General features: G+C 39.7%; 1 non-coding gene, 1 pseudogene and 2 gene segments (V, D, J or C); 1 reads left to right on the top strand and 3 right to left on the bottom strand.

The window, feature by feature from the left end:
• Positions 1 to 1,469: 1,469 nt before the first annotated feature.
• On the bottom strand, positions 1,470 to 2,160 carry LOC122222315. The segment is given in 2 exon segments: positions 1,470 to 1,836; positions 2,004 to 2,160. Coding segments are annotated over 2 exon segments (357 nt in total).
• Positions 2,161 to 2,423: 263 nt separating this feature from the next.
• LOC122223312 lies at positions 2,424 to 2,529 on the top strand. The gene has a single exon (XR_006204197.1). It is a non-coding gene; the product is annotated as a U6 spliceosomal RNA (small nuclear RNA).
• Positions 2,530 to 6,107: 3,578 nt separating this feature from the next.
• Positions 6,108 to 6,851, bottom strand: LOC122222606. The segment is given in 2 exon segments: positions 6,108 to 6,442; positions 6,605 to 6,851. Coding segments are annotated over 2 exon segments (387 nt in total).
• A 3,087-nt stretch (positions 6,852 to 9,938) lies between these two features.
• Positions 9,939 to 10,079, bottom strand: LOC122223499 (annotated as a pseudogene).
• Between the last annotated feature and the right edge of the window lie 2,733 nt (positions 10,080 to 12,812).

Genomic DNA, 12,812 nt, shown 5'->3' with positions numbered 1-12,812 from the left:
TATAAACCCCAAACATTGAGACATTTATAAATTCCTGTTTCCACCAAAAGGAAAGTTTTGCTTTGGAAGACCCAAAGGTGCAGCAAAAGATGGATATGGATAAAGAAAATGTGGTATGACATACACTGAAATATTACTCAACCTGAAAAAGGATAGAAATTCTGACACATGTTGCAACATGGGTGAACCTTGAAGACATTATGTAAAATGAAAGTCACATCATGACCAATACTGCATAATTCCACTTCTAGGAGGTGTCCAAAATAGTCAAACTCATGGAAAGAGAAAGTAGAATGGTAGTTCCCAAGGACTGTAGGGATGGAGCTATTGTTTAATGAGTACAAATATTCATTTTTCAAGATGAAAAGATTTCTGGAAATGGATAGTGGTGCTTGTTGAACAACAATGTAAATGTATTTCATACCACTGAATTGTACACTTAAAAATTGTTAAACTGGTATAAATGTATGTTACAATGGTAAAATTTTTTAGTTAAAATTTTTTAAAGAGATTCTTGTTAAGATTTCTACCCTACCCATCTGCTTTCCACACAAATATAAAAGAGTGTTACAATGCAAGACCAATTATCAACCATCCATTACCATTCGAATGTGAAGGCACTGGGGAAATGAGGTTAGAGGTGGAAGGAGGAAAATGGAGAGAAGGAGTGGTGTTGGACTGTGGAACATTGATCAAACAAAGAGGGCTCAGAAGTGTGCAGTCTGAGCCATGTGCTGGGAAAAATGCCTTTGAAAAAGTTTTGAAGTAAAGGGTGGGAACAGACAAAGAGGACAATTCACACCCTGCTACTTCACAGGGTCCCCCCTAAGAGCCACTAATCATGATCATTTGCAGATAACACTGTTGGGAAGCAGGTAAACCTCCAGAATGCAAATCGAGGACATAAATGCTAGGTGTGTTAAAAAGATGGGATGAGCAATAGTACAGACATATGTCGCAGAGTAGGCACCTTGGAAAATACATGTAAGTACAGTTGACTCACAGTAAACAAACCTAATTAAACCACGTCATTAAGCAGAATAAACCAGCGTGACATAAAACAAAAAAAGGAAAACCACAGAAACATTCCATGGCCTTCCTTATTCTAAATAATGGCTGCAACATAATATATATTCAAGATATACTTACTGAATAAAATTCACCTGAAAATCCAACAATTCACACACATTTTTACTGATTTTTGAGTCAAATGTTTCCGAATTTACTTAGCTAATTCTCACAGCTGAATCTAATTGCAAAATGGCAAATTGTTTATCGTGGCTTTTCTAGTTTTCAATAAACCCTTTCAACACAAATTTTCAGGGGTAAGGATGTTTTTGATGAATGATAATTCTTATCTAGAGAGGTATTTTCTTAGAGTCAGGTTTTCCCTCTAGCCCTCCATCTGAGCTGCCCCAGCCTTAGCCACTTCCTGTGTAGGATGGACTTCCCTGCCTTGATCCCTACAACAGGTGGATGTATCAACAAGAGCTCTGGGGTTTGGGTACACCTCCCTCCAGCATGCCTCTCACTGTGGGCTCCCGAGTGCACAGAAATACACTGCAGAGTCCTCCAGCTGTGAAGCTGAGATGACAAGATGGATGGATTTTCTTGCCTTCTGGAAATTCAATGAGTAGCGACCTTCTGTGGCATTTTGTTGGTTGTGAGAATCCTGACGAACAAGGAAAATCATCTCCCCGCGGCTGGGCTGCTTGTACCACAATAGACTATAATTTGGATCGCTGGTGTCATATGTGCATTCCAGGATGACAGCCTCCTTCTCCTGTACTAACATCGCTGGTGGGGCTTGAGTTACCTTTTGGGAAATACTGGATCCTGAAGAAAAAAACATGGGATCAGAGTTTCAGAATAAGTCATCTGGCACAAGGAAATTGTGTTTTACACACTATTATCCCTCCCTTCCAAGGTACCCACAAGACACCACTTATGTCCCCTGTTTTTAGGTCATACAGGAGGAACATTACAATGGGGGCCATCCTTACCCAGCCACATTGAAGCCATTACCACCTTCAGAAGGCTGGACAGAAACATGTTTGAGTTTTTCCACTAGATGGGAAATGTCTTCTTCAATTTCAGATCTCGGCACCGTGAGGGGAGCCTGCCAGGGTGAGGGAAGGATGGCTGTGGGTATGTGCTGCTGTTGCCCCAGAACAGGAAATAGAGGTTTCCTGTAGCAAGTTGTGTGGGTCATGTCACACTTCTCTCTGTACCAGCCGAGAGTCTCATTATCCAGACTTCTTTTTGCATTCAGTGACTCTAATGTGTAAACAGTCACATCTGAAAATGAATGAGTAAAATTTTATATTGAAATGAGGATTGATGGTTTAACTATAATATGTTCATTCATCACATCTGTGATGAAAGTGGGTGGGAGGCACTTACTTAAAAAATATGACAACTAAGGGTCACTTTGGGAACACATACACTAAAATTAGAATAATACAGAGAAAAGTAGCGTGGCCTGTGTGCAAGAATGATGTGAAAATTCATGAAGTAGTCTATATTTTTAAAAATACTACATGTAATGTATTATGGAAACAGCATAAGATATAAGAATCATGAACAAAGGTGTAAGAATCATGTATGCTCACACTATGTTATTTCATGTAAGATAGAAATAAATCACTTTATGATAAGAAGGCAAAATGTTTAGACTAACTGTAGCTCTTTCAATCTACCTATTAGTATGCCAGTATTCTTCCTCACTGTCAATGTCTGTTCAGATGCCTTTCTTGGGGCCAAAGGCTGAAAAATCTAATCACTTTTTGCTGAAAGGTTTAGACTGAAGCCCTCAGATAATAGATCCTGTCACCGAGGTCTCCTTCTTACATTGTTTAGTTTTAACAGCTCAGCTCTGTTTCAGAAAGGCCAGAATAGACATCAGAGTTTGTTCGTTAATTATCAAATGTTTAAATTTATATTTTTCCCATTACCTCAGTTGAACCACAGTAAGCCCCTGTACTTTGTATGCTCAGTTCTGAAAAGAATATACCCTAGGTGACACCATACACCTCCACAAGACTATTGACCATATGATGATTGATTGTGATAAGACTTTCTCTGTGTGCACAGATTAAAAGTAAGGTTGTGTCCTAAGGATATTTTTCAACATCATGGCAAACAGCAAAGATCCATTGCCTCTTACTGTTGACTTCCTGATACAGCAGCAAAGACTTAACATCCTTGTCTCAAAATCATTATAGCTTCAGCTAAATTGGTTGAAGCATCTTCAGAATTTGTACTGCAGTCTCCATGAAATATGATAGAACCACATAGAGTACAACTGTCAGGCTCTCTAAGTGATAGACTATAACTCTCTATAAACACCTAATGTTTTTCTACCAGCTGGCAGAGTAAATGTGAAATATTATTAATTTCTCCTCCTATTACTCAACTCTAACACATTTCTCAATGAAGGGAGTCTCATGATTGCACTTGTGTCATTCAAGAAGTGTCCATATCCAGGGTAAATCTGTCAGACACTCTGAGACCAGATTCTGAATTAATAGATTTTTAATAATCTTGTCTTAAACATTGAAAGAGACAATACCAGACTGGTCATGCAATTACCACTTCAGAATCCTTTATAAAATTCAATCACTTAGCAGAAGCAACATTAATTCAAGTGGCTGAACTAATGGATATCTTTTGGGCATGTCAATTTCCAAAAAAAATTATGTAGTCAGTATCAGTCAATATGCTTTTAAAGTATTCACACCTTCCAAACACTATAAAGACAGTGAGATTCCTTAACTTTCTTTTATTGACCCTTTCACATAGCTCATGTATCTTATAAGAAAGGAACAGCAAATACATGAATTATTGATATCTTCATGTTAAAAAGAAATTTTATCATAATGACGAAAGATCACGATACAAAAGACACTGTAGAAGCTAGGGAAAAATGCCCGAGCAGGCCATCACGCTACACATAGGTTTCCAACTAAGGTCCTTATGTGAGCACCTCTTTTTTTTTTTTAATTTTTTAATGTTTATTTATTTTTGAGACAGAGAGAGATAGAGCATGAACAGGGAAGGGTCAGAGAGAGAGGGAGACAGGATCTGAAACAGGCTCCAGGCTCTGAGCTGTCAGCACAGAGCCTGACGTGGGGCTCGAACTCACGGACCATGAGATCATGACCTAAGCCGAAGTCGGACGCGTAACCGACTGAGCCACCCAGGTGCCCCGAGCACCTCTTAAAAAACATAAAGACCAATCCATGGAAAAGTTTAATAATTCCAATTTGGTTGCAGAATATTTGCACTAAGCTTGATAACGAGTCCCACATCAGGTGAGCTCGGGCCCCGCTTCTTGGTAAAACACAAGTCCTGGGTGAGCCCTGCTTCTCTCTCTCTCTCCCTCCCTCTCCTTCTTTCTCTCTACCCCCCCCCCCCAACTTGTACCCTCTCTCTCTGCCCCTTGCTCACTTGCACCCTCTCTCTCCCTAAAAAAAAAAAGACTGTGGTTAGTAATGTTTAATTCAATCAAATGTGAAGTTGACTTAGGGAGGTTTGGAACAAGTTGTCTCTACATTAACCATTAGTCCAAATGCCTTTGTGTGCACTGCACTAACGAGGCGGCTAATAAGTGCATATAAAATGTTTCCCATATGCCTCAGAAAGAACGGTTTTAATTATAATGATAACACAAAATTACAAGTCCAAGAATACATTTAATTATCTTAAAACCACAGAGCTTTATTAAGAAAGGAAGACATATAAATGGAAAGAAACAGAACGCTCTGAAACAAATAATCAGATATACACATTAAGGACTTTTATTTTTCACAATCAATTTATACATTTAATTCCATCATAAAAAATTTGATTAAAAGTATGTTTAAGTAGCAGAATTCATCTTTCCTTCTTTCTTTAAAAAACATCTACTGGGGCGCCTGGGTGGCTCAGTCGGCTGAGCATCCTACTTCGGCTCAGGTCATGATCTCACAGTTCGTGAGTTCGAGCCCCGCGTCAGGCTCTGGGCTGACAGCTCAGAGCCTGGAGCCTGTTTCAGATTCTGTGTCTCCCTCTCTCTCTGCCCCTCCCCCGCTCATGCTCTGTCTCTCTCTCTCTGTCAGAAATAAATTTAAAAAAAAAATTAAAAAAAAAAAAACATCTACGGATAGCCTATTATGTGAAAAAGTTTGTGCTAGGTACTGCGAATACAGCAGTGAATGAAATACAAAATTCTGTCTTCTAAATTCTATGGGAGAGTAATTGTGAACAGATACTTAGAGAATTTTGTAAATGAGAATAGATTTCTGAGTTTTATCTTAAGTTCATATTGTCAAGTCATTCCCTATCTTAATTTCTCTCAAACACACAAATAATAGACACCATCACTGGGCTCTAAAGGAAAACCCATGCCACATTTTCTGAAAGAGAAAGTGATCAAATCACATATATGGCTGTCAAATTTTGCCCCAAATACAGAGGAAGAAAATTAGTATGAAACTGTACTTAATTAAAATATTTCACAGAGCTATTGTAAAGCAGATGTTAAATAAAACATTAAAAATAAAATAAAGTAGATTTTAGAGGTGAAAACATGATGGAAGGAATGCTCAAATCAAATTATATTAAGTGAAAAAATCATGTTCCTAATCAGAATACAATTTTTTAACACTAAAATGAATATTAGCAATAATATCTGATTATAGAAGTATGACTTTCATATTTTTCACTTTATGTATTTCTATATTTGACATGTAATGTCAATCAGAAAAATAATAAAATCAGAAAAATAATAAATGCTGCTTTGAAACACAACATTTAAATGCCCATCTCACCCATAGTAAGGACTGAAATAGTAGTACTAAGGGGTTATTTATAAGAAAGGCATCTGAATACCATATGTAAACTCACATTTAAAGTCTGAATTTCAAAATAAAACTTTACTAACTCCCTTCAAGAATTCCATTGAGCAGCAATCATCCAAGAAAATGTTTTAACCCTGTCTGGGTCATCTCGATCCCAGTTGTCTTAAGTTATGCTTTAATGTCTAACACATTAGCTTCTGCCTGCAGACAAACAATAGCACAAACGATCTACTTGAAGTTCTGTGTCAAAGGACAGGGGTTGCCCAGTCACAGGTTTGGGTGCAGGCAGCAAGTGTCTGGGACGCAATGTGCACTTGCTGCACAGAAGTAGACAGCTGAGTCTGCAGGCTGGGTGGCTGCGATGTGCAGGGACAGATGCTTGGCCGTCTTATTCAGTAAAACAGTGAGTCTTTGGTCTTCTTTTTTGGCCACACTTGAACGAATGTCTATAATGAGCTGAGGACCTTTTCCAAGTTCTTGCTTATACCAAGGGAAGTAGTTTGAGGCACTGTCTGAGTAACTACAGGTGATAACAGAGCTGTTTCCCTCCTGGACACTCAGGGTGGAAGGACTCTGCTCCACATTCTCTCCTCGGCTGAGCCCTGTGCAGAAAGAAAAGGTCAGAGAAAGGAGAGCAGTTCCCGCGTTATTACGCTTCAGAATTCCCCTTTTCTCCACTACCTGGAAGCAACCTGAGTAAAGTCAGTCTTGACTTCTCAAGACTATCCACTAATTACTCTGTTTCTCATAAACACTCAACTCACAGTGCAGTGGCAGCCACAAGAGCGTGATGAAAGCCCCCTCGGATGTCCTCATGGTTCCTCCCAATTACAATTACAATCACTTTCAGAATTGCCAACTCCAGCCAGCACAGCTACTTCTAGTACCGGCCCGGCCTTCTTTCCTGCATCAGTCAGAGTGGTTTCCCACGTGTCCACCAGCCAATAAGAAGACGACTGTGCTTCTGCCAGACCTGCTCATGCAGATGCTCTACCATGGACCCTCCGCCTGGTCTGCGGCAGCTCAGGTGCACCCTCCTGTGGTCACGTCTGTACTGAACTCACTGGGGAAAACTTTCTTCCCCTACCCCGTGCCTCTGAGGGACTCAGACGCATTAATGGCAGCAATATGTCAAACAAATTACATCCTAGACCAGAGACTAGATGCACAGGAAGAATGTAAACATTAAGATTTATACCTCTGCACACTACTGAGTCACTGTTAAGTTCAAAAGAGTAGATCCTGTTGCTGTTTATTCAATGATGGGCCTCATGTACATGTTTGAAAACGAGGAAGGAATCATGATTCACTGTCTTAAACAAAGAACATAGAAAACCTTCCCTTTCTGCCAAATCTACCAGCCTCATTTGTCTGTCATGGAGAAAAACTTTCCTAAAAGGAACATGCAAGCCAAAGATTAGAGTAAAAGAGAGAATATCATTTGATATTTCAAATAAGATAACTTTTATCTCAGTCTCTGCTTGTCCGAGCTGTCTGGCCCATGACCTTGCTATTCCCAGAGGACTGACAGTACCAACAGTCAGATGTGGAATCTTCCCTCAGTAAGATGACTGTGACAAAAAGTAGAAGACCAAATTTCAATCATAAGGGAGCAGGGAGATAACTTCCATCACTTACTTATTAATATTTCAACTATAGGAAACAGTTTGACCAAAGATTAGATTAATTTGCATAAAGAAATCTGACATGCTTTTAAGAAATCTATTTGAATGTTATGTGTCTTATATTCTGCAAAGTATTGAAAGACAGACTAGACGTGCTGAGCAAACATCAAGCTGCACGCTCAGAAAATATAACCACATATGACTTTATCCTTGAACTGATTTCATTTTCTCAAATCAAGATAGATGGCATGTCTTAAAATGCAATTACCGACTCATGGACTCAGTAGAATTCCTTCTAAAGTATTAGCCAACTATTGTGTCATCCTTCCCCTTCCTGGTCATCACTGGTTCACATTCCATACTCTGTTATTTTTCTCCTAAACTCCTCTACAGTGTTCTCTCCCCAAATTCATTGATAAAGTTCTCTGGACCTATGAGTTTCCAGAATTATTTCCCTCTGTCTAAACCTTTTCTCATCAACTTGAATGTCTTGGAATTTTCTGATGACCTCTGTGAGAATAAATCCACGGAAGTCTAAATCTTGCATGTGCTCAGGGAATAGTACCAAAAGGAAACAGGCCCTAAAGAATTGATCAGAAGAAATGGTTTCTGGGAAACTAAAACCACTTCATTTCCAAAAGTGGAAGCTCCTTTCTATGATTCATACTCACTGATCCTCTGAAATGAAAAGAATAAAGCTAATCTTCCTTCCATATCTCCCATCCTTCAGGTTTAAAGACAGCTATGGTGAAGAACACCAACTCAATATGTAAATATATGGGTATATATAAAATGTGCTTTTCTGTGTGTAAAACTTCTTGATTTGGGGAATCTTTCATTCTCTCACCCATTCCCCATAAAATGAGAATTCTCAAACTCTTCCCTGGTCAAATTTCCCTTTTCTCGGATCTAGACACTGAGGTCAATATAGGCACTTTTGAGGTGTGACACACAGAATTGAATGTGATGTTCTGAATGTGAGCATTCATACGAATAATGTTCTTCCATGTATTGACTATAACACAGATAGATACAGCCATCTCTTGGACAAAATTCCCAACTCCATGATTATTTCAGAGAATATTGCTTTACCTCTTGTCAGAGTGTTGGCCTAGAAAACCTTCATCAAACATCTTCATGGACTCCCAGCTCCAGAAGTCTTCCAAATCCAGTGATCTTTTTTGGTAGACAATGTGTGAGTTATGCTCATTATACTCATCCTGCCTTCAAGGCATACCCACCTGGGATAATAAATATATTTGCTACTTGGGGGAAAGTCCTTAGAAATGCATGTAGGTGTTCAGATGACACTATCACCTTCGGTTCCCTCCTCCAGAAACCAGTGAGTGGAGGATGAGCTTGCAGGTAGAACAACAGTGGCTCAGCCTTAGTCTCCTTTCCTGCCCACGGTGTCAGATATTTACACAAATTACAGCTCTCCATTCAGGCGATTAGACTGTTGGACCATGGCTTTCACAGACCCAAACTGCAGAGATCTAAGTGGCTGGACTTGCATTAGATACTTTCTCTTTACCCAGGAGAATGATCATGCAGCAAGGAGGCAGGGGAAGGAAATGAGCAAAGTGGTTTCTTTCTCTCCCAGCTCTTTGACCACCTAATTGTTCCATACTGTACCCTTGGATACAGCCTCTATTTTGTAAAATGAAGTGGACTAAAAAACCCTTTCGAAGGGGCTCTTCCAGCTTTAAATTTGTTTCATACTATATAACACAGCAAATATTTATTGAGGACTGGCTGAGAGCAGTGTGGACTTGTGTGAGTGTGGGGTTAAATTGCATGCATTGTGGAACCCCAAGATTATTTCCACAACCATATGTGATCTCATAGGTCTGAGGTTTCTCCTAACCAACACTGGGACCTCTTCAGAAGCAGAGACACAGTCCCCAGGATGAGATCCTATCTGGGTTTTCATTTCTTCCATGAGATCAATAATGAATCAAGGGGAACTAAATCCATACAAAAATGGAATCAAATGGGACTTTATTCACTGAGTGTAAAGACCATAATAAGCAGTGAGATCCAGGTGGCTCCATGGGTAAGCAAGATGTTCTTCTGGAGACCTATTTCTTATATAAATCTATTACATATCATACATATATATCACATGAAGAAAAGAAAATCTCTGCAACTGAGAGAGGCTGGAGGAGGTGGATGAGCTTACTAACATGGAAAGCAAGAAGCACTTTTTTTTTTAATTTTTTTTTTTTTTACATTTATTTTTGAGAAACAGAGTGAGACAAAGCATGAACGGGGGAGGGGCAGAGAGAGTAGGAGACACAGAATCTGAAGCAGGCTCCAGGCTCTGAGCAAGCGGTCAGCACAGAGCCTGATGCAGGGCTCGAACTCACGAACTGTGAGATCATGACCTGAGCCGCAGTCAGACGCTCAACCGACTGAGCCACCCAGGCGCCCCAAGAAGCACTTTTTAAAACAGCCTAACTACTTTCTGGATTCTGGCTTTCTCCTTGAAGGTTTAGTATGGAGGTTCAAAATTTCCAGCCAGGGCTGCTTATATAATTTTTAAGATTGATTCAAAAGGAAAATTTGAGATCTTCATTCACACTTGATCTTAGCCAAAAGGCTGAGAAGCGATTGAGATCTTTATTCCAAAAGGAGGCTCATTAGGTAATGTTTCTAGTAGAACCATTTTTCTAAAATGCCTTAACTCTTCATTTCATGTCTCTGAATTTAATTTTTTAAAGGTTTTCATTTTTTTCAGCTATTTTAGGGTTCACTGAAAACTTAGGAAGCACGTACTGAGGTTTCTATTACCCTTCTGCCCCCACACACGCACAGCCTCTCTCATTATCAACTTCCCCGTGGCAGTGGTGTACCTTTCACAATGGATGAACCTATGTTGACACATTGTATCACCCAAAGTCTTCAGTTTACCAGGGGTTCACTCTTGGTGTTACACATTTTATGGTTTTGAACAAATGTACAATGGCATGTATCCACCACTGTAGTATCATAGTGAGTAGGTTCACTACACTAAATATTCTCTGTGCTCTGCTCACCCCTCCTGCTTCTCTTAACCCTTGGAAACCACAATCTTTTTTTTTTCAATATATGAAATTTATTGTCAAATTGGTTTCCATACAACACCCAGTGCTCATCCCAAAAGGTGCCCTCCTCAATACCCATCACCCACACTCCCCTCCCTCCCACCCCCCATCAACCCTCAGTTCTCAGTTTTTAACAGTCTCTTATGCTTTGGCTCTCTCCCACTCTAACCTCTTTTTTTTTCCTTCCCCTCCCCCATGGGTTTCTGTGGATCTCAGGATCCACATAAGAGTGAAACCATATGGTATCTGTCTTTCTCTGTATGGCTTATTTCACTTAGCATCACACTCTCCAGTTCCATCCATGTTGCTACAAAGGGCCATATTTCGTCTTTCTCATTGCCCTGCAGTACTCCATTGTGTATATAAACCAAAATTTCTTTATCCATTCATCAGTTGATGGACATTTAGGCTCTTTCCATAATTTGGCTATTGTTGACAGTGCTGCTATAAACATTGGGGTACAAGTGCCCCTGTGCCTCAGTACTCCTGTATCCCTTGGGTAAATGCCTAGCAGTGCTATTGCTGGGTCATAGGGTAGGTCTATTTTTAATTTTCTGAGGAACCTCCACACTGTTTTCCAGAGCGGCTGCACCAATTTGCATTCCCACCAACAGTGCAAGAGGGTTCCCGTTTCTCCACATCCTCTCCAGCATCTATAGTCTCCTGATTTGTTCATTTTGGCCACTCTGATGGGCGTGAGGTGATATCTGAGTGTGGTTTTGATTTGTATTTCCCTGATAAGGAGCGACGTTGAGCATCTTTTCATGTGCCTGTTGGCCATCCGGATGTCTTCTTTAGAGAAGTGTCTATTCATGGTTTCTGCCCATTTCTTCACTGGGTTATTTGTTTTTCAGGTGTGGAGTTTGGTGAACTCTTTATAGATTTTGGATACTAGCCCTTTGTCCGATATGTCATTTGCAAATATCTTTTCCCATTCCGTTGGTTGCCTTTTAGTTTTGTTGGTTGTTTCCCTTCCTGTGCAGAAGCTTTTTATCTTCATAAGGTCCCAGTAGTTCATTTTTGCTTTTAATTCCCTTGCCTTTGGGGATGTGTCAAGTAAGAAATTGCTACAGCTGAGGTCAGAGAGGTCTTTTCCTGCTTTCTCCTCTAGGGTTTTGATGGTTTCCTGTCTCACATTCAGGTCCTTTATCCATTTTGAGTTTATTTTTGTGAATAGTGTGAGAAAGTGGTCTAGTTTCAACCTTCTGCATGTTGCTGTCCAGTTCTCCCAGCACCATTTGTTAAAGAGACTGTCTTTTTTCCATTGGATGTTCTTTCCCGCTTTGTCAAAGATGAGTTGGCCATACGTTTGTGGGTCTAGTTCTGGGGTTTCTATTCTATTCCATTGGTCTATGTGTCTGTTTTTGTGCCAATACCATGCTGTCTTGATGATTACAGCTTTGTAGTAGAGGCTAAAGTCTGGGATTGTGATGCCTCCTGCTTTGGTCTTCTTCTTCAAATTACTTTGGCTATTCGGGGCCTTTTGTGGTTCCCTATGAATTTTAGGATTGCTTATTCTAGTTTTGAGATGAATGCTGGTGCAATTTTGATTGAGATTGCATTGAATGTGTAGATAACTTTGGGTAGTATTGACATTTTGACAATATTTATTCTTCCAATCCATGAGCAGGGAATGTCTTTCCATTTCTTTATATCTTCTTCAATTACCTTCATAAGCTTTCTATAGTTTTCAGCATACAGATCTTTTACATCTTTGGTTAGATTTATTCCTAGGTATTTTATGCTTCTTGGTGTAATTGTGAATGGGATCAGTTTCTTTATTTGTCTTTCTGTTGCTTCATTGTTAGTGTATAAGAATGCAACTGATTTCTGTACATTGATTTTGTATCCTGCAACTTTGCTGAATTCATGTATCAGTTCTAGCAGACTTTTGGTGGAGTCTATCGGATTTTCCATGTATAGTATCATGTCATCTGCAAAAAGCAAAAGCTTGACTTCATCTTTGCCAATTTTGATGCCTTTGATTTCCTTTTGTTGTCTGATTGCTGATGTTAGAACTTCCAACACTATGTTAAACAACAGCGGTGAGAGTGGGCATCCCTGTCATGTTCCTGATCTCAGGGAAAAAGCTCTCAGTTTTTCCCCATTGAGGATGATGTTAGCTGGGAAACCACAATCTTTTTACTGTCTCCACAGTTTTGCCTTTTCCAGAATGTCATGTAGTTGGAATCATAACATATGTAGCCTTTTCAGATTGGCTTCTTTCACTTACTAAAATGCATATAAGTTTCCCCTATCTC

Source organism: Panthera leo, chromosome B3 (genome assembly GCF_018350215.1).
Source record: "Panthera leo isolate Ple1 chromosome B3, P.leo_Ple1_pat1.1, whole genome shotgun sequence".
Lineage (NCBI taxonomy): Eukaryota > Metazoa > Chordata > Mammalia > Carnivora > Felidae > Panthera > Panthera leo.
Note: the sequence above shows the minus strand (reverse complement) of the source record. Positions and strands in the feature narration are given on the sequence as shown.